The sequence below is a fragment of the Nipponia nippon genome, unplaced genomic scaffold, assembly GCF_047370975.1.
Source record: "Nipponia nippon isolate SJK-2023a ecotype South Korea unplaced genomic scaffold, ASM4737097v1 scaffold_2, whole genome shotgun sequence".
NCBI classification, from domain to species: domain Eukaryota; kingdom Metazoa; phylum Chordata; class Aves; order Pelecaniformes; family Threskiornithidae; genus Nipponia; species Nipponia nippon.
The window spans coordinates 72707066-72728816 of record NW_028262336.1 but is presented as its reverse complement, the minus strand read 5'-3'; the positions used below and the strand labels follow the sequence as shown (position 1 = coordinate 72728816).

Here is a 21751-nt window from a genome sequence, read left to right as displayed (position 1 = left end):
TAGCGCTGGATAGGAGCATGCTACCAATGCCTACTATGTGTTGCTTTGTAATGTGGCTGAGTTTAAGCTACTTTTTTCTGAATCCCATGTGTTTTCTGGGATATCTAGCTCAATTAAGAGCTAAACCTCTACTACATGAAGTTCTGTAATTATTGGCTACCCTTGCTACCACCTGATACTATTTTCTAGACCTGCCTAACTACTAGTTTTCCCATCTCCCATGTCTTGCCCATTCAGAAAACCAAACAAAGAAACCTGCATCAAATGCATTCCATGGTGAGCTTGTTTTTGGGAGAGGCAGGAAAAAGAAACAGCATGAGAAAGATCTGTCCTATTGCTTTGCTAATGTGCTTAGAAAGCTGAGATTCCATTAGGGAAGGGATGACATGTGGGTGCAGATGTGTTTGAAATGCAGAGAGGCTACTAAAAACACTGTAGGGCGCTACTATTTTGTTAACATCACAAAAAACTTAATTCTTTTTCTAAAACACTTAAGTTCAGAATCACATACACTGCAAAGATGAACTCTAGTGTCCAGACAGAGCATAGTGGACTGCTCTAAATATGATGAATTGCTCAACTCTTGTGACAGATGGAGACTCTTGCTTTGGTAAACAGAAGTATCTTCCCAAGTTGTTAGTGTATGCTCTGAAGTAAAATTCTCCTGTTTCTCCTTGAGACTTGTTCTAGATAATGCATTCCAAAGTAAAAACAGTTTGCGGTGCTCCAAGTGCAATTGCTAGCTTGCAGACTGTTTCTTCACAGCACCCCCTAAATCAGCAAACATTTTGAGTGGCTGTGCTGCTTCTGATCTTCACTTGGGTGAAGAAACTTGGTAGCTGCTACACCCTATCAAAGGGAGCCATGAGTGGAAGGAGACAAGGGGAATGCTTTTCCCTCAAGCGTTTTGCTAGGGATGCAATGAGTTGGAGTTGAAGAATGGGATGTTGTGGTTTTTCCCTCCTGATTCCTCTACCTCTGTTAATCCTGGAGTTTGTCCAAAGGTAGATTAGTAAACAAGATGACTATTGATCTACCTTTTTCCACTTCCACTTTTTCAGTTATTCTACCAAAGAAAGGTTGATTGTTTCTAGTTGGTGTTGACTAAAACATGTGGAAGGTTGTGGTACAAACCAACTGTATAATTCTGCTAGATTTTTAATAGCAAACAAATTGGTCTTATTGACTATTAACTGTAACAGACTACCTTTTTTTGTCTTCTAGAGCTTTAAGCAGGTTTTCTTCTCAAAAAGAAAAGCTGCTTGAACTTGAAAAGAACTTAAGCAACCTTCTTATTCATACTTGTTGGTTATCTGCAGATAGACTTGATAGGCTAAAGAAGTCTTGTTTTAAGAACGGTTGAGTTCTTCTGAATAGAAGCCTGTAGAGACAAGCTTTCCTAGAAAAAGTCCAAAAGAACATACTGTAGAGACAAATACCACACCTTCAATTTTCAATGTCTGGCCAAAAAACCCACCACCCTGTTTTAGTCAGCCTAATTACATGGTCTTCCCAATATTCAGCTACTCGGATCTGGCTAAACTTCAGTTCCGTGGTCTTAAGTTTCTATGAGGCACTAAGTTACTAGTTCCTGGTCTTTTTTTACTATTTTGGAGGGTAAAATGCTGTAAGCACTTCCAATAAAGTTCTGATGGAGAAGCCTTCTTTCCCATCGGTATTCTAGAAGATGCTTTACTGGGAAGTTATCTGTCAAAGAATAGGTGTATAGGAAAAGGCTTTAGGAGCCAAAGCTATTCTGGAAGACTCTCCTCTAGATTCTTATCTGTAATGTCTTCAGGACTCTGGAAGCATTTCTGTGCTTGTCCCAGAAAACAGAACTCAGTTTCGGAGTATGACTGCATGACAGCCTTAGCATGCTCTGTTTTTCACAGTACTAGTGGTCAGGCCTCTAGATACAATGGGGAGTCCTCTCCTGTTGATGAGGTCTTTGTCAAGTAAAACTGTGTGGTTTTTTTTTTAGCAGCCAACAAAGTTCAGAGCTTTGTTCATGGGAAAGAGAATTTTGAGATTACTTTTTCTTTTTTTAAGGTTACAAAAATAAGTTCATGTTTATAAGTGAGAATGTGAACAGGTGAAAATCTGTGTGTTGAAAAGTGCATTCTCTTAGTCTTGGTTAGAAATGCAGTCTTTCTTGCCTGGTTGGTGTTTCTCTTTTAAAGACTGTTCAGTTCACTGTGGATCCTTCTGTGTTAAGTTTAGTTGAAATCTGTAGATTTTTGAGGCCACTAGTTAGTGAGGCTATTGCTGTCTTCAGTTTTCAACCAGTTGGCAAACCAAAGGGCAGGAGTGGGGAGTAGGGGAAAGAGTGCTAATTTTTTTTTTTTTTTTCTGGGCTGGTGTCTGACCCAGGATCTAATCCTGTGGATGCTAATGGATGGGCTGTTTTGAGAGTCATTGTAGACTTGGAGGGGACTGTAAGTAAATACCCTTCACCAAACCAAATGTTTGAAAGCCACTGAAGAATTGTTTTGCCTTAGTCCTCACATAACTATTTGTGGGCCATCAAATTAAAAAAAAGTTTTAAAATAGGCTTGCAGAGAAATCTACTTATGCTGACTCTGTAGGTTGACTTGTTTATTTGCATAAATTTTTATTTAGGTTTTTGAAATGCTGAGTAAAAAGAGATGTGGAAAATATGGGATAGTTATGCTATTTATGGCTTTCACAGTTCTGCTTTTCATGTGGTTTATAAATGTTTCCATTATTTCATTTTAGGGTTAAATGCTGTAATCGTGTGGAAGTATTTCTTTGCAGATAGCACTTTAAAGGCTGTACAAACACTGCATGCTTGCTATGTGCACAGATTTATTGTGTTATCAGTGTGTATTTTAGTGTGAAGCTGCTAAAGACACTTAGGTCAGATGAAAGATGTGGTTTTGGCAAAGCAGTAAATTTAAACCTTTTTTGTGTCCATTTGATTTTTTTTTTTTAATTCAAGACTTCAATGCCACAAGCTTTTTGTTCTGTTTTGTCTGTCTCTTTTGGCAGTGGTGCTGGCAAGATTTGGGGTGGTTTTTTTTTTAGCTACCTTACAAAGGATTTACTCATTAGCCCTATCTTATGGGTTGAGCTAATTGTGATTTGTCTTGCTGAGCTGTATTATGCAGTTTGGGTCAATTAAGTGAATCCACTTACACCAACGGATGTTGTTCCAATGTGTAATATTGATTTGAGCTATAAAAGGAGAATGACTTGTTTGATTAGATTTCTTTGTCTAAACAATGCTTGAGATCTTATCTAGTGTACTAAACAGAAGTGTTCTCTTCGCTGAGGTTTTTTTAATTGCTTCTTTGGTTTGATTAACACTTATATGCAGATATAACAGTTTCCCTATATATAAATTTTGAAACAGTACAGAAGAATTGGGGGGAAAAATGCATCTTGCAACTTGGTAGAACTGTCTCTGCCGCATGAATATCAACTTGTGTTGAGACCTGGGGATGTGTAGGGTGACCTGCTCTGAAAAACTGGGACACTGGGGAATCCCAGATATTTGCCTCCTTGGAGGTGGAGGAGTGGGGGGGAGTGAGCATGTGTGTGTATGTGTTAATTAGGCATTTACACTGAAGTAAATGGCATCTGTCGCATGATAAACATCAGAAACTGCTGAAGTATATAAAATCATCTATGGAAACTATGTGGATGATATTAAGCACTCTGTTAGGAAACACATGTGGATGTATTTTTTTGTTCCTCCGTTGGCTCTCAAGAAAAAGCTTTTTACTTTTTCAAATTGGTAGATGAGAATCACTATAAAACAAACTAGGGAGAAAAGCACTTCTGTCATGAATCAGATCCATAAGAAAGTAATACTCTGGAGTTGCTGAATAATTATAATGCTAGGCATCTGTAAATTATCCTAGTGTCTTCAGTTGTTGTATAGATTGCATACGCACTGAAAACAAGTGGTTTAGTTCTTTGCCTTAAAATTTTCATACATTCTATTTCCAAACCAAGAAAACTTTTGTGTTTAAATGTTGAGGGGCATGCATGTGTAAATGTGACTTGTTTATAATATAAATTTCAGCTAGCAATCTGTGGCAGCTGAATGACTCTTGGAGAAGGTTACTTTGATTGTGCTGTGTTAAACAGAACGTCTCTAGGAGTGCTATGTATATTTTGGGTAGTAAGCTATTAATTTTGATCTCAAAATGGTTATTATTTGAGATACAGTTTTGATTAAGGGGATAATTCAGTAAATTTGGAGTATGGCTGGGCAAGAGAGCATGCCGCTGTCAAATGTGTACATATGCCACCCTCCAGGGTAAAGAAAAGCTAACATAATCTGGGTAATTGGGGTACTAACTAGCCCTGATACAGTGCAGCCCTTCTAAATCAGGTTATCTCTCACAAAGTGGATATTGAGTATTTTTTGTGGTGCTTATATCCACAATTTGGGGTTATGGGGATGTTTATCTTCTGGGATATGATGCCAAGTCCTGGCACCAAACCTGGTTTATAAATCCTCCTGAAACACTGAAACATAATGTACAAATGGATGTCCCAAACCAATCGCTGCTACTGTTATTACCCCTTATTGTTCTCTCCACCCTGAGAGCTGCTGGGGCCTGGAGCAGTGCTTGGAACCAGTCCAGGTCAAAAATGGCTGGCTAATCAGCCCTGATGGACTCCTCGCTTTACGTGCCTGTTTGCTGGAAAGGTGGTGAAGAAACACAAAGCTGTTCCTGTGTAAAGATCTGGCAGGATTTCCTGGTTTGGGTGCCTTGCCATGAAGGTGGCTTCTGGACCTAAACTAGCTTTGGAAACAGGTGGACGTTTTTGTGCAGTTTGCTTCTGAATTAATAGGCTTGTTGGACTTCAGCTAGTTCTTGTCTCTGTGTGTGGTCATGAATTGTGCAATAGAATCACTGTTCTGCTTCAAAGTGTGTCCAGTTGTCTTGAGCCTTAATCCAAAAGTAGTTACGCTATTTAAGAGTATTCATTCTCATGTTCTCCTGCTAGGACTCCTTGTTAAATCCAGAGTATTATTAGCAGCTTATTTGTCAGAAGTGCAGAGCTGAAGAGGCTGTGATGGGCTGGTTGGGTGTTTGTTACTGGTTTGGGTTTCCAAAGGTGTAACAAAACTATACAGGGATTCGGATGACTAAATTTAGTCTGTAGGTTTTTTAATTAAGTGGAAGTTCTGTAAAATGATGATTCAGTAGGTTTTGGTGAATCTCTTGTCTTATTTCTGTTGTTGCTGCAATATAATTAGCCCTTGTGAAAGGTACTACTTCAAATATACAACTTCTGCAGAAATTAAACTGCTTCTACACAAATAAGATGTGTGTCTTCATGATTTCCAGTTGTTTGTATTCTCTAACATAACAGATCCTTGTAGCTGTTTGAAATGTATCTTTTGAGGCACAGGTAATGCAATATGATTAAAACTTGCAGTATTATACCATTTAGCACTTTAAGGTTTGTCTACTTTTCCAGCCTTTGTTGTTATCCATTCATGCTTGAGATTGCAGAGTCAATTCTAATATTTATGAAGGAATTGCATTTCTTCAAGAACCTCCTGGGACTTGTATCTTTGTTTTGTTGACATTGTTTCTGTAAATTAAAACAGAAAAGGGAGAAATTACTCTTCTGAAGTTTTAGCTGTAGTAAGTTAAGAACAAGTTTTGAATACCTAGGATTAAGTCAAGCACTTAAGCAGCCCTTGAATTTGAAAATAAATATATTTGAAACTTGTCGTGCTTGAGGAAAGGGAGTTGCTGGATTCTTTGGATTGTCTAGAAATATTACATTATAAGTCAGCTTCTCCAGGGGACAAGGTTTACTGAATTTTGTGAATTATGTGCCACTTGGTAGTGTAGAATCCAGTGATGGCTTTTGTTGTACTGTTTGCTAGTAATTAGTATAATTATGTTTCTATATACTATACTACAGATTCTGTAGTGTATTTGTGTTATGGTATTTGGAGTGTTCTTCATGAACTACAGTGCATTGTAAAAGAAATTTTAGAGCGGAATTGTCATAATGAGTTACTAAGAAGAAACAGATCTCTGTTTCTGGATTATATGTGGACTGGTTTAATCATTTATAAAAAAGTAGATATGAGAAGGATCTAAAGATTGAAGAGCTGTCAGTGGAACCTAAAATCTGGAGGTTTTGAACTAGGGGGAGGAATGGAGACTTTTCTGGTCCTTGAGAGATTTTGCTTGGCGCTCTGTAGCAGTGTATCAGGTAACGTGAATGTGATAAGGCTACTGGTTTTGCTGTTTTGTTATATCCACGTGTGATATTAGAGTGTATGCAAAGCTGAACTGGCACTGAACTAGAGAAGGCACTAACAACTTGCAGTAGGGTAAATGAGGAGAAATGGATTTGCCAGATTACAGGGGAATGGGGGAAAGGAAGAGTCAAAACTCCAAAGAGTTGAAGTAACAATGAAATGTTTCAGAAGAAGAAAATGGTGGGGGGGAAGTGCATAAGACTGTTTATGTATATAAAATCAATGGCTTTGCAGTATCTTCTATGGCTGCTTTTGGTACTAGTAGGACTTTTGGTGTCTCAGTTTGAGAAGCGTGTGGGTATGGGGTTTTCCTCTTGATACCTAAAAATAGCTAACTATCTTAAGTCCTTTTCTATAAGGAAGCTTTTGGTTTTGTAAAACATACATGCTTAACTATGCTTAAGCTCAAATAACTTTATTTAGACATGTAAATCATGTTGGAATTCAAAACAACAACTTTAAGCATATAAATCAATCATACAAATAAGGGTATCCAAGGGCCATGCTGTTTTTTGTACTTGGTGCTCCAGGAAGGATGACAGACAGGCTAATCTTGATAGCATTTGATCAAAATAGATTACTGACTTAAGTTGCTGAGGTGTACTTACTAAAAAGCATTAAAATCCTGCTGCATGATTATCTGTGCTAATGCTTAGGGTTTTTTGGGTTTAATGTGAGGCTAATGCTGTAGTGGTACAATAAAACCATTGTGGCTGCAGAAGCAATAATTCAAACATGAAATGCATGGTGATTTCAGGAGGTTATGTGAACTCTCAGATACTCAAGTATACAGCAAATTCAGAAACTATTTAAGAGACGTCCCCAGAAAGGAGCTTGGAACTAAGTGGCAAGTTAATTTTCCTTCCTGGTAGCAGGATTAACTTTTTCAAAGTTCAGAAAAATGTCAATAAAAATGGGGGGGGGGAGGGGGGGGAGTAAAATGCTTAATAAGTGACTCCTATGCTTGTTAAACATGTTTGTTATACTTACCTGAATATTTATTTCTCATTGTAGCATCCACAATATTGTTTGACTACTGCTTGTCACTGTTTCTAGATGATTTTTTTTTCTGGCCTTATTTCTTCTGCATGAGCCAATAGTATATGTGGGCTACAGTACTTCTAATCTTAGTTTGTCATACTTGACAGCCTTCATGCTACTTGCAAATAGAATTCCTTTTTACAAAGAACAAAATTCTGTGTTCATAAACTAAAAATACTTTAAATTTCACATATGTGAATACTCATATTCTAAAAACACCCTTTTTAAACAATGTATTCTCAGTTTTGAATGCTGAAGATTATATAAAATATTTCATAAAAATAACAAAATTGGTAAGCATTGGAAAGTCAAACTGTCAGTATAAACAAGTCTTACTGACACATAGCTAATATCTTAGACAGTTTAAGCAATGGCATGCTTTCTTAAATACGTACTGAAAAGGAGCTTACAAAAGGAGAGCAGAACGGTGAAAAACTGATTGTTTTGGTTTTTGAGTCTGTGTATCTTACTTTAAAGGAAAAGTATTCTGAAATCTGAAAACATGTTGAAGACCAATCTAATTAAGCTTTTGTAACTTTTTCTTCGAGGTAGGCATTCACATGAGTTGTAAGTAGACTTCTAACTTCAAACCTAACTTCTAACTTCAAACCTAGCTATTTTATTATTCCTGGTAAAATATTGGAAATGTTTGTCCCTTTTTTTTATAGTTCAGATTTGACTAAAATGTTTGGCAAATGCATATAAATGAGGATACAATGGATTAGGAATCAAACATGAGCCTGCTTAAATAATTCTCAAGATTTTCTGGTTCATGTGTAGTGATATTGAACTCTTCAGTCATAGGCTTTAATTTGTGCATGGTGCTGACCTGATGCTGTGCAGGGACACTCACTGCATCCCTTCATTCAATTCACTCTAATTATCCCCAACTTCCTGGGGAGCCTGCTTAGAACTGGTCATGAATGTTTGTTATTAAGTATTAAGATATTAGACTACCCTGGTTACATGTAACAAAGTAGTTTTTAGTGTGAATTTACATATAGATGATCAGTATAGGAAGCTGAAATGGTATTTGTAATGATTTTATTTAATCAAATTCAAAATAATATATTGGAATAATAAAACATTTTGACAGTGACTTAAGCTCAGAGTTAAATGAAATGAGATTTAATGTTATTGTGTGAGTTCTTATGTCAATGTTGGTAATTTCAGTGTGTATTTTAGAATGGTTATGGTATGTAAATTATCTTTGAAACAATCAGATTTGTGTGCATATTTCAGGATGATGGTAATTATTTTTGCTGGGAGCATCTGTTAATGCAGAATATTGCCTCTTCAGGTTCATGTGAAAATGGCGGACGAAGCTGTCTGTGTTGGCCCAGCTCCCACCAGCAAAAGCTACCTCAACATGGATGCCATCATGGAAGTCATTAAGAAAACCAGGGCCCAAGCTGTGAGTCTGAATGAGTCTATCTGCTGCAGCTGTTTCATATATAGAAAGCAGAAAAGCCAGAGTTTGTATTTTTTTTAAAGGTGGTGGGGGGAAGTGATTGAATATGCTATTCCAGTTAGTTCATGTCGCATGAGTTAAATGTGTCCGAAATCGCTACTGGAAATCAAAGGCTTTGTAGCATCTGGCAGCACTGGTTGCTGATCCTGCAGGTGGCTGCTGGATTCAGCTTTCACACCAGGGAGCAGCTTCAGTTCATTTCCAAATTTGCTGGGGGAAAAAAAAATCCCAATTAGTTTTGAGCACTAACCCTTTCTATGCCATAATGGCTTTTTTGAATGTTCTACAAAGTGTGTCTAAAAAGGCTTTTGCTTAAACTTAGTTTGAATCACTTTCTAAATTATATAAATGTTATTTGCAGGGAGGTAAGGTAAACAATGAATCCCATAATTATTTTTGTTTCAGAATGTTTACAAAATGCATGTTAGCTTGTATGTGTAAATATGAGCTATTCTGCCTTTCTCCCATCAAATTGGCCAGAGATTCAAAGCTTAACAGGAATCGGTTGGAAAAACTAATGTGTAGTCATGTTGACATGCCTAATGTTTTTTTGTTCTGTCAGTGAAGTATTATTCAGAGCTACTGTATACAGAGCATATATTAAAATAAAATTTGAGTGTATATGAGCAACACTAATTACTCTGGAACAGTTTGGATCAGCATTGTAATTTCTTTCAAGGAAGATGTTTTGGTATAATGCTTTCAGGGGGGCCAAAAACTTTCCTATAAAGAAAAAAGTTTCCTTCCCTCTGAGTTTCTGAATATGGAACCCAGTTGTTTAGGCTCTTTAAAAGAAGGGAATAAAATAGCTTATACTTTGTCTATGAGAGTATATTGGATCAAGAATCTTCTGTGAATTGTGAAAAGTAAAATGAAAACTCTTTCCCACCCTCCTCTCAAGTAATTATGCTAGGTGTATATTGGGGTGCGAATAGCAAACTAGGCATGTGAGGATGTGTGACTTAAACTAATGAGACGGTAAACTCTCTTCTCCAGCAAGGGTCGCTAGACTTATGGCTGTGTACCTTAAGATCGAAATATGTTGGGGTGAGGAGTACTTTATAGTGGTTACCGAGAAGAGTGTAGATGAGCATATATGTGGAAGCCTGTAATGAGATAAATGTGGCAAAATGGAGTTAAAAAGAGCAGAAGGCAAAACACCAAAGGGAGTGTGTCCGTTGCTCTGCAAACTGCACCTTTCTCCCTAGTCAAGTAAGGAATGTTTATTTCAGAAATGGCAGTTCAACCAGTGAGTCTTTACAGCTTGGCTTAGAACAGATAAATCAGTGTGTTAAGACAGTTTCTTAAGGCATCAAACTAATTTAAATGCTTAGTGGTCTACTTCACCTTCCCCAGTGTCTGAAAAGGTGCTAGCAAATTTGGTGCCTGGCTTCAGAACTCAATCAACTTGAATTTTTTTTTTAGGTACACCCAGGATATGGATTTCTTTCAGAAAATAAAGAATTTGCTAAACGTTTGGTAAGTTCTTTTTATTTGCTCGGCTGTGAATGATGCACTAGGTGGCATATATTCATTCCAAGGTATCCGAGGAATCAAGATACCAATTCAAGGCAGAGCTAAAAGATACCTTAAGATAGTAGACTTCAGTGTGCTTTCTGTGCATGTGGATTTCTTGCATTTTGAGGGTGTAATTGCAGCCTGTGTTTCCTTTTGGGAAAAGGGGAGGTACCTGTTTGTAAGAACTTTACCAAGCATGTAAGAACCTTTTGGCATTTTCACTTGTGCCTGTACTGCTTATGAGGCTGTTCTGTAAAACTGGGTCACTGAAATGATCTGGGTTAAAAGTATCTGTTTTTAAGTGATCGTTTTGATGATTCATAGCACAGCTGGTGAACAGCTGTATCAGCAGTCCTGAGAAGGTGCTGAACTGCACTTTCAGGATGGGAATAGAAAGCTGTTTAAAAACTGGTTTCTCTGCTGGAGGTCATGTATTGTAGAGCTGCATTCTCTGAAAGGACCAAAGAGAGTCAAGAGTGTGCTGTTCCTACTTCATGTCTGAAATTATAAAAATTATTATTTGCAACCTCTTCACTTCAGTGGGGTTTTTGTATATCACAGAAACTGATATATGGCCCTCTTACTGATTTTATTATTTTCCGAAAACTTTCATGCAGCTGCTTATAAATTTGAGCAGCACTAGGAGAAAGTTACACAGTGTAGTCACTGCAGATCATGTGTTATTGTCTATTGGTTTCACTGAGAATAGGGTCGATCATGTATTACATTGAAATTTCCAGTAAAAAGCTGTTGCAGCTGCCAACTTCATTAGAGAGTATACGAACCATATAGCTGAAAAAATCTTGTTCTACAAGCAGCAAGATAAATCTGTTGCTGGTTTTGAGAGTAATTTTCACCTTTTTGATTCAGGGTGAAACCACAGATCAGGAATGTCATTCTACAAAATGATAGCTCTCTTGTTCTTAGCATTGGTGGAATAGCTCTTGTTTCTACATCTTTTCCTTGATTATGTCCCTTTTGGCTTGGGTTCTATTTGTAGTATAGACCTTTACTATTTAGTTGGTTGTTTGGTGTTAGAGAATACCGCTTGCTCATCAAGGAGATTATTTGGGAATGAAATCTCTAATTTTTGTACTTCAGTTGCCATGCTTTTTTAAAAGCCCCCAAATAAAAACAAGTGCAGGTTCTGTGTGATGCTGAATGCATCTTTCTGGTTGCTGAGTGGTGGTGATGTTAAAGTTGAAAAGAATTCTAATCACTTGGTGTTTGCCAGGGTTTACCAAATCTGGGGTAATCTTTTACATGTTATTTTCATGCAGTTTAGCAGCTTTCTAACACTTCTGCTCCATGTACCAGAGCCTCTTTTTAGAGGGAAGGTTCCTGGGTTAATTTATAACAAACTGTGTTCCCACTGGATTGGACCAGCAGGGTAACTGGCTTTAATCTTATTAAAAAAACCAGGAACTGGCAACTAATGAAACAGAAGTGCTTGCCTGTGCTATTTTGCTGTATATTTTGCTGCCAAAGTTTGAAATTTGATAGTTATTACTGTAAACTGGGCGCATTTCCTAGTAATCTGGTTATTATTTGGTGATGTAAATTACAGTATTGGTGACATGACAATCTGGAACCCTTTTTTTGGCAGGATTAAGCAGAAATGGAGGAAGTACAAACATTCCTGTAGATCCCCTCTCCCTTCCTATTTCTGATCTTTTCACTCAAATCCTTGGAACAGTGAATTCCTGAAATAATGTGGTGACTAGAAACATGTTCAAGTTTAGGTTGGTGCTACAGTCTCAAAATAGCTTTTAATTATGTTTCAGAAACCTGTTGTGTTCTGTTCTCTAAAAATGTAATAAAACAAGGTAGTTCTGATTTGCTTTCTGAAAGGCACTATTTAAAGTATCAACTAAGACATAATCTTGCTTCCCTTCATGTCAGTGGTTCTAGAATATCAAACACCTAGTGACAAATGATCTGTCTTTTTATCACTGAGGGCTGTTTATATTTTTTCTGTGACAGCCTGAGTAATATATTTAGGAGGAAAACTTGCCTGCTGTTTCTTTTCTTTATTAAAACCTGTAACAAATGTTACAAAACTGTTGTGAAGTTGCCAAAGATGTGTTCTTGTTCTGTTTTCTTTCTCCCTGTCCCTTTCTTTGCGCATAGACTACTTTTTTTTATGTTGTGCTAAAAGTAGTGATGAAACTTGTGAAACCTGGGCTTCTTTCCTGGTGTGCATCTGTACTTTTAAAACTACCTAGATTCGGAAGCTGTGAAATATGCTAAACTTTCTAAACTTGCCAATCTGTCTGTAAGAGCGGTAATGAGCTCAAAGCAAAGCTTTGTCTTCAGTTAACACATGGAGGGTCAGTTCACATGTAATCCCACTGTGCGTGATTTGAACAAAAGCATGTCTTTTTGTTCATTATTGCCTAAATGATTCACAGAATAGCACACAGCTATAGACAGTCCTTGTGAAGAATTTGATGGATGCATTTAGAGTATTGAAAATTACTAGTTTTTATTTTTTTCTTTAGAAACTTAATTTTGTTTGCTTTTAGAATGGGGAAGAGCACAAGTAAATGATATGTTTCCAAAACAAAATTTCCAAAAAGCAATCAGCAGGTGAATATCTGGCATGTTGTTCATTGTGATCCAAGAAAAAAGTTGGTGCATTCAGTTCCCTCTTCATGTGTGTCTATTCTGGTTGCTGGTTGATGGCTGACGGAAAAGGGTTCCATGGCATTTACATCAAATGAATCTGTCAAAGATTTCCTAAACCCTAGGGTCAATTTCTTAGATTGATATTCTAATATGAAATATTTTGAAAAACTTTTAAGATAATGCTGATAAATTAGTTATGTAGACTAACAAAACATAGGTTTGTGCGAGTGAGTGTAGTTCCTTAGATTCTTACTTTGCATTCTAACTTTAATTCAGAAATTTGAGCTATCCAACTTGGATCTCTTGCAGTGTTTTATAAAATTGATCTGCACATTGAAGCTGTAAAATCCAGTGTATAACTTGTTACCTGTAGTTTATGCAAATATATTTGCATGTAAGCAATTTGCTTCCTTCAAGAAATAATGGCATAATATTCAGTATTGACATAAATCCAAAGATGCAGTTGAAATCTATTGCCACATTAAAAAAAAAATTGCTAGTATCTTTTGCCAGCTGCTGTGCAGAGCTGCAAGAACAATTTGTTCCTTCATGTTTTAAAAGAATTTGCTAGTACCCTCTGTATTTAGGTTAGCTTGCTTAATGTTTCCCATTATATAAAATTAACGCAGACGCTTTCTGAGAAGCTCTATCACCTCTATTGTCTGCAGCAGGCCTTTGAAATTTGGCAAGGAGAAAGCCCTGAGACAAAGATGAGCCTTTTGGTTGGCCTGTCATTGAAAGATATACTCTTCCGAAATTGCCATTTTCCTTTCCTTGCTTGCAAAACTGCTAGGGCAGCTGTTGTGGTGGGAGGGGTCTCTTCACATGTTGAATACTTTGGGATTGGCCCATGGTCCCAGTGACTTTTTGTCCTCCCTTCTTTACCTGGGTGAAGAAGGGAATGGGGCAGAAAAGTGTGAGAGAAGGCAAGTGTGCGACTGGGTTGCACAGTCAGTATTGCAAAGTCAGTGCTTCTTCCTGTGGTCTAGCTGATGTTAGCAGCAAGTTGGAGTCTTACTCCTGTAGTTGAGATTATGTATGTTCTTGCTTCCTGATAATGGTTAGGAGCTTAATCCTTGATGCATGGTGACTTGGTGTTGCAGTTGCTCATAATGGGATCAGTTTTCCCCTTTTTAATGAAAACAAACAAACTTCCCCTCCCCCCTCTGCCACAAAAGTCCCTTGGGAAGCTACTGTTAAAAAAAAAAAAAAAAAATCCGTGAAATGAACACTATTCCTCTGCAAAGTCTAGTATGAAAAAATACTAGTTTGCAGGATTTATATCTTCAGTGTATTTTGGTCTCTTGTGTGTATGTGTATGATAGAGTTCCTGCTTTCATAGGTGGTGCATTGTGGTGTGTTTTCCCTGAGAAACCTATGGAATTTGTGCATAAAATCTCAAAATTATAAGAATTAAGGTTACAAATGCAACCTTTATCTGGAATGTTCTTCTTTTGAATGCAGCCTTGACAATACTATCCTGATGCCCTGTTTCTTGACACAAAAAAAGCCAGCCACTACCCTCTGCCAAAATCCCCTTCTTGCAATAGAAGCCATAAACATGGTGGAACAAAAGGATTCAATTTTGGAATAAGATATGGACCTGTTCGGAGTTCCTAGTGGAACCTGTTTTTATACATCTTTTATACCCTTTTAGCAACTACTGTTCGGCATGACTAAGGGGAGAACAAAGCAGCCGGCACTACTTCTCTTTACCTTTGAAGCTAGATTAACATTCTTGGTGGAATTAAAAAAAAAAAACCAACCAAAAACAAAACCCCAACAATGTATTGTCTGAAATAAATGGGCAAACAGTGTATATGGAAATGGTTGATCACATGTTTGTAAATGGCTGCTAAGTTTGAGATGGAAAAGGTAAAGCAAAGAACTGTAAGTGGACATGTCTGACCTGTGAAGAACTTAGTGCAGGTGGATCCATAGCCCTGTGCACAGCTAATTATGGGATTGTCACCTTTTAAAATGTAAACTCTTAATGTCACCAGTGTTTCCTTACAATTATTGTGCATGGCTTTGCTATTGTAAGCAAATTGTGAAGTTCCTTCATCATGATTTAATGGACATTACACTTCTGAGAAGCATTTGGTGTGATTCTCATGCTGTTCCCACATGCATTGGCTTCCTACCTGGCAATTCATGTGACTGGTTAGCATTTGTACTTTTCAAATTGCGAAGCAGTGGTTGAAAAAAGGCAGCTTTGGAAGCTTGGTGTCAAGAAGCTGCTTACAGCAGAGATTGTATCCTTCAAGGAGTGGGGCAGACAGAGCTGTTAATGTGGGTTTCTTACTCTGTCCTGCAATGCGTAGTATGTCATTGCCTACCAAAGCCACCTGTGGTGGCTTAAGGTGCTTTGTCTGATGGAGACTGGAGACTATGCCCATAGTGGGTGATAAAGGTTGGGCAATGTACTTGTCTAGGTGAACAAGTCACCAATTTTCCCCCCAGAAGATGGAGTGGTGAATGGAGTCAAATCCAGTTGGCGGCCGGTCATGAGTAGTGTTCCCCAGGGCTCAGTATTGGGGCTGCTCCTGTTCAATATCTTTATCGATGATCTGGATGAGGGGATCGAGTGCACCCTCAGCAAGTTTGCAGATGACACCAAGTTGGGTGGAAGTGTCGATCTGCTGGAGGGTAGTAGGGCCCTGCAGAGGGACCTGGACAGGCTGGATCGATGGGCTGGGGCCAACTGCGTGAGATTCAACAAGGCCAAGTGCTGGGTCCTGCACTTGGGTCACAACAACCCCATGCAATGCTACAGGCTGGGGGAGGAGTGGCTGGAGAGCTGCCTGGCAGAAAAGGACCTGGGAGTGTTGGTTGACAGCCGCCTGAACATGAGCCAGCAGTGTGCTGAGGTGGCCAAGAGGGCCAATGGCATCCTGGCCTATATCAAGAATAGCGTGGCCAGCAGGACCAGGGAGGTGATAGTGCCCCTGTATTCGGCACTGGTGAGGCTGCACCTCAAGTCCTGTGTTCAGTTTTGGGCCCCTCACTACAAGAAGGACATCGAGGTGCAGGAGTGTGTCCAGAGAAGGGCAGTGAAGTTGGTGAAGGGTCTGGAGCACAAGTCTTATGAGGAGTAGCTGAGGGAGCTGGGGTTGTTTAGCCTGGAGAAAAGGAGGCTGAGGGGAGACCTTATTGCTCTCTACAACTATCTGAAAGGAGGCTGTAGTGAGGTGGGGATTGGTCCCTTCTCCCTAGTAACAAGTGATAGGATGAAAGGAAGCAGCCTCAAGCTGCGCCAGGGGAAGTTTAGGTTAGACATTAGGAAAAACTTCTTCACTGAAAGGGTAGTCAGGCACTGGACCAGGCTGCCCAGGGAAGTGGTTGAGTGTCCATCCCTGGAGGTATTTAAAAGACGGGTAGACATGGTACTTGAGGACATGGTTTAGTGGTGGACTTGGCAGTGATAGGTTAACAGTTGGACTCGATAATCTTAAGGGTCTTTTCCAACCTTAACGATTCTAATTCTAGTTCAAAAGCTCTGCCTCTGAGCCTGTAATATTGGTTGGTGACTACTTACTGTTCTGAGGCAGAATGCTTCTGAATGTTACTTGTATTCTTGTATTTAATTCCAAGTAAACTTTTTTGTAGAAGAAAAATCCAAATCATCTGCAGTATCTGATTGTGTGAAATGCATGGGAGGGACAAATAGTGCATGTATCAAATCATGGGCAGTGATTGTCAGCCATTACTAGTCCTCTGGTAGTGCATGTGAGCTGGAAAAATGAACTTGAGTTATCTGAACTATCTGCTTATACACTTCCTAGTGTGAAAGCAGGAAGGCTGTAGAAAACTTCATAGGCCTTTGCTAAAAGCATTTGATAGCTTATGTTGTGTCATCAGTGTCCTCTTCAAGATTACCTGTGCTACAGAACAAATTGATGCCAGTTCTGCTTTATTGCAACTTCTAAATCTTTATCTTGAGCAACTGCTGTGTGTAGCTAGAGTACTCTTTTCAAGTGCAGGCTTATGTCTAAACTTTAAAAAGGAACAAACAAAAACAACAACAAAAACCCCCTCAGATCTCAGGGTGCATATCCACAAGACCTGTGGATATACATGTGTATAACTGATATACATGTATTTAAAGCTGCAGGGTGGTGTTTTGCCAAAGATTTGTGTGATTTGTGAGAAAAATGCTCTCCTTCCTTTTGAGCCTTTTGCCTAAACTCCATAATCTTAGTGTGGCGTTCTTTCTTGATCTCCTGATTAGGCAACTTCCTGTGACATGGCAGTCTTGACCTGCTTGTATTTGTTTTTCACTTAGAGTAAGCCTTTATTTTTTAACTTGTGTTTTTAAAGCTACATATTTTCTTAAAGTGGCTTAGGTTGAAAGCTTTAACATGTGCATCTGTTCTTAGAAAAAACACAAACACAAACCCTCTTGATTTAAATAGTAGTGTCTGGCAACTTGAGACTCTCAGTGGATGAACTGTGGGCTTGCATGACTTCTGGAATGATTTAATGCTGTGCATATATTACAGTGATTTTTGCCTAACTGGACTATCATAAGTCATTTAATATTTCCCATGAGATGCCTTTCAACAGCAGCACTTTGGCATGCTTATTAGGGTCTGTGGTTCTGCAGATGAATGGATTTGTGGAATCCTGATTTGTAAAAATTCATTATTTCTTGACATGCAGTGTCACTGCAATAGCACTTCCAGGCTTACAGGAATCCTTCATGTTGCTTCTGAAATGCTTTGTTCAGTCCTCTTTCTTCCACTGTTGCTGTGTCTGGTTGTGAGAATAAGAACTTCTCGCTCTGTTTCCACAGTTGCAATTATATTAACAACTGTATATACCTGTGTTTTTCCTTATTGTAATAACAGAAGGCTTGCAAGCGTAATGCTATGTAATTCTCTTTATGTAGGTAATTGTTTCCTTTTGCTTTCTGCCTTTTTATTCTACTATTGATTTGCAGTGATGCTGGCAAGCTTGTCTGGTTATGGTGAACTCACGTCTATTCTGAGCTAAGGTGATTTGTTAATTTGTCCTATTCTAGTATAATTGATGTAAGCTAGTGTGGTAACCTTGCAAATGTGATGTTCTTCTCTGTTTCCAAATCGGTTTTAAATATCCCAATGATACCAACTGAGTTGGATTAGACCTGAAGAGTTAAGAGATGACACGTCTTTGAAATAAGAACTCCTGTTGCCCTGTGGATTGTAATTTACTTTTGTGGCAAGGCAGATGAAGCTTCGGCTTCGAATTCAACAAAAACAATGCTTCCTTAATAATCACTTCTGTTTTCTGTCTGCAGTTTAAGAAATAATGTATTTTATAGTGATGGATGATCTGTGGTCAGTAGCTTTACATTGCAGATTGAATACTTAAGGGTTTCGGTATATTCTTCCTAAAATATGCATATCAAGAAAATTAATGAATTCTGACTTTAAAGATGAATGCAACTTAGCGGTGGGATGGATTTTTTGTGTACTGCTACGGAGTTGAAATATATTGATGCAATGATGTATGTGACAGAACAATTTTCCCTCTCCTAATTCTGTTTAGTTTGTCCTCTGTTCTCTTCTGTAGTTGAAAACTAATTGCAGCAAGTTATGAACCAAAATCTGTCTACTGAAGTTACTCTTTACTAGCCAAGAAAGATGTCGTCATCTTACAGCATACTGTGTTTTCATACACGAGGGCTTTTGTTATTGATAGTGATGTGTTACATGAGGAGGGATAAGAACATACTAACTGCCTTTCCTCCTAAGGCTAGGAGGTGATTACTTTTGAAGGAAAAATTTCTTGATTTACTTGTAGAAGTGTGTTTAGTGTGAAGATGCTTATGTTGCAATAAATGATACTATGTATTTGTGCCTTCCTCTATTTTAGTGACTCTCTGAGAATGAAGATGCTCTGCTGAGTCTTCATTCCTAATCCAAACCCTTCTTTAGTTGGCTTTTCTGGTTTCAGTTTTAGGGGAATAACATCTACTTTCTGACACTTAGATTCTGATACTTGACCCCAAATGGATCTTCTGAGACCAGGAGTGAGCTTCATGAAGGGAGGATCACGACTGGCAACTCTTTCAAAGGCATTTGAGTGATTTCCACATTAGATGTGGAAAAAGATGTTAGCTGAAAGGCTTTCGATTAACATGCTTCTAAAGATGACCTATTATCCTGGACTGGGCAGACTTTTTTGGGTGGGGCTTTGTTTTTCAGTGTGTATTTTGACTGTAATCTTACTTCAGGAAGTATTTTCTTGAAGTTAGTACTTAAGATCATGTTGAATTATTAAACTTAATGTTCTATAAACCTAGGGTTTATTTCATGCTGCTGTTTGGTTCCTTTGATATTGTTGTATCTGTCTTGATTAAAACTTTTTCCTATAGGCATTTAACACCTGTACAGTATGTTATGTTGCTGCTGTAATGTAAAGTGCTCAAACATTCTGAATAGTTTCTACAGCAACAAGACTTAACCTACTTGTTTGTTCAGTATACCACAGGATTCACTTGTTGCCAGATTGCTTCCTGGGCAGGAGGTTGTTGTCTAGCTTTTCTGGGGTCTATGAGAACTGTTCCAGTTACCTCTGCATGTTGAGGGGATCACTGTTAATGTGCCAGGTGTGGTTGGTTACTGAAAGTGCATTGAAACATGGGAGAAGTTCAATTATATTGTTTACCGTTGCATAGATCCACCAGTTACAGCAGCAGTGGAAGCTGTGAAGGGTACAGGGCAAGCTATATTCAGGCATGTCAGAGTTAAGTAAGGTTTTGCAGTATTTAAACTGTTTAATGTCACTTGATAACTTAGCCATTCAGTTAATATTGTCTACTTTGTTACAGTATCTTCAGGCTGGTTGTGTATTTTTACTGTATGGCTGTAGAATGCATAATGCAGTTGGACCTGGTTTCTGCTTTAGATAGGAAATACAATCTTTTATTTTACAGAATCACAATGGCTGAGGTTGGAAGTGATCTCTGGAGGTCATCTGGTCCAACCTTGCTGCTCAAGCAGGGCCACCCAGAGCTGGTTGCCAGGACTGTGTCCAGATGGCTTTTGAGTATCTCCAAGGATGGAGGCTCCGCAACCTCCCTTGCCAACCTGTGCCAGTGCTTGGCCACCTTCACAGTTAAATCAGTTCCTGATGTTCAGAGGGACCCTCCTGTGTTTCAGTTTCTGCCCATTGCCGCTGGCCACCACTGAAAAGAGCCTGGCACCCATCCTCTTTGCACCCCTCCTTCATGTGCTTATGTATGTTGATGAGATCCCTGTGAGCCTTCTCTTCTCTAGGCTGAACAGTCCCAGCTCTCTCAGCTTCTCATAGGAGAGATGCTCAAACAAATGTCTATGAACACATACCAACATACTATTTGATAATAACTTACCTGGTTTGTCAATTTTTGTCACTGAAAGCCTTTAGCCAGTGCAACAGGCATGATGACCCTCAGGTAAGTGTAAGAATTTAATAGATTACTTGCAGCTGCCTAATTGTGTTTAGTGGTTTATTTTACAAATCTCTTAAATAATTCCCTGGAACCTTAAAAGACTTCCTACTCATTATTATGAATGCATTTGCCTTTTCATTTTATCTTTAATTCTGTTTGAAGGTTGGCTTTGAAATAAGTTTTGTCTGTTTGCACAGCATGTTTCATTCACTTCTATTTCAAACTGAATGACAGTGATCAGTAGCACTGAAAAATTAAGAGTACTGGGTTGACCGAACAATCCCTGCTAGAGTTGTTACACATGTGTTTTTGGGGAAAATAGTTAAAATACTTGGCAGTTGGTTTGTCTTCAACAATGAAGTTTTGAATTAACACAAATATTAAAATCTATTTCCTAAGGTTAGGGGATGTGTTTTGTGTAGAACCTAGCATCTGTGTCTCGCTCCCTGAATGCCAACCCATGTGTTCAGCTCCTGAAGATCAGGTTCCTAGCCTGTGGTCAGACTGCTGTCCTGACTGTGACCAAGGTGGCTGAAGAGACTACTGCTCTCAGTGGCTTGTTGCTGTCTGTTCCCATGAGGGGTTATTGCCTTCCTTGGATGCGCTGGAATGACTCTAGTCACTTTGTAGCCCTGTTCTGTTAAAATTATCTTTGTTTAAACACATCCCTCCCCGCTGCTCCCAAATCCCCTGTTAAAGTCTTTAAGCTAATATGGATGATTCTGGCAGAATCAAGTTAAGGGGCTTTTGCCTGACTCAAAATGGAGGCAGGCTCAAAGGGATGGTAGCTTGGGAGTGGTGTATAGGGAAGAAGAGAAAAAATAGGGAACTGAAGTTGATAACCTTTTAACCTGTTTTTAGCTGAATTAGTATTTGACAGAAACCTTACTGAGAGGGATTTAGGTACTTAATTTAGGCTGATTTAGGTACCTAATTTAGGTTTTGAAAATCGGTTCTGGGTGCTGTCTGTTTATATGCTTTTCAAAAAGGTTATGTAATAGAAGCATTTCAAGAACTTACTAATGAAATAATCTTTAATTTCCTTTATCCCCCCAAATACAAAGGGGGTGGGGTGGATGGTTTTCACCAAACATTCTCTCCCCCTTCTCCAGAATTTTACAGTTTACAGTTGCTTCTTGCAGCATTGCTAGTCTGAATTACTAAAAGCTTTGAAACTTGAAGTGATTGTATATTTAGTGAGGCTTTTATTGCACAGATGCTATGAAGGCAAAGGTGCTGTTTTCCCTGTCTGTGCAGGCCACTACTGTTTGAAGATTTTTCTTGGGGTCTGCACCCTCCTGTGAGCCTAATAGGAAGGGAGAAGTTGCTACAAGTTGACTTCCTAACGCTAGGGCTTGTTGATAGTAAATCAGGTTTTCTGATCACCTAAGATTTGACACCATTAATTTTG

The 21751-nt window shown here is 38.6% G+C and overlaps 1 protein-coding gene across 2 annotated transcripts in view; it reads left to right on the top strand.

The window, feature by feature from the left end:
* The window catches only part of PCCA (propionyl-CoA carboxylase subunit alpha), a 299843-nt gene that overhangs the window by 38457 nt on the left and 239635 nt on the right, over positions 1-21751 (top strand). For both annotated transcript variants that reach the window (XM_087757694.1, XM_087757695.1), the window contains exons 5-6: positions 8604-8717; positions 10200-10253. In XM_087757694.1, coding sequence (XP_087613820.1) covers positions 8604-8717; positions 10200-10253 — 168 coding nt within the window. The remainder of the gene's footprint in view (positions 1-8603; positions 8718-10199; positions 10254-21751) is intronic.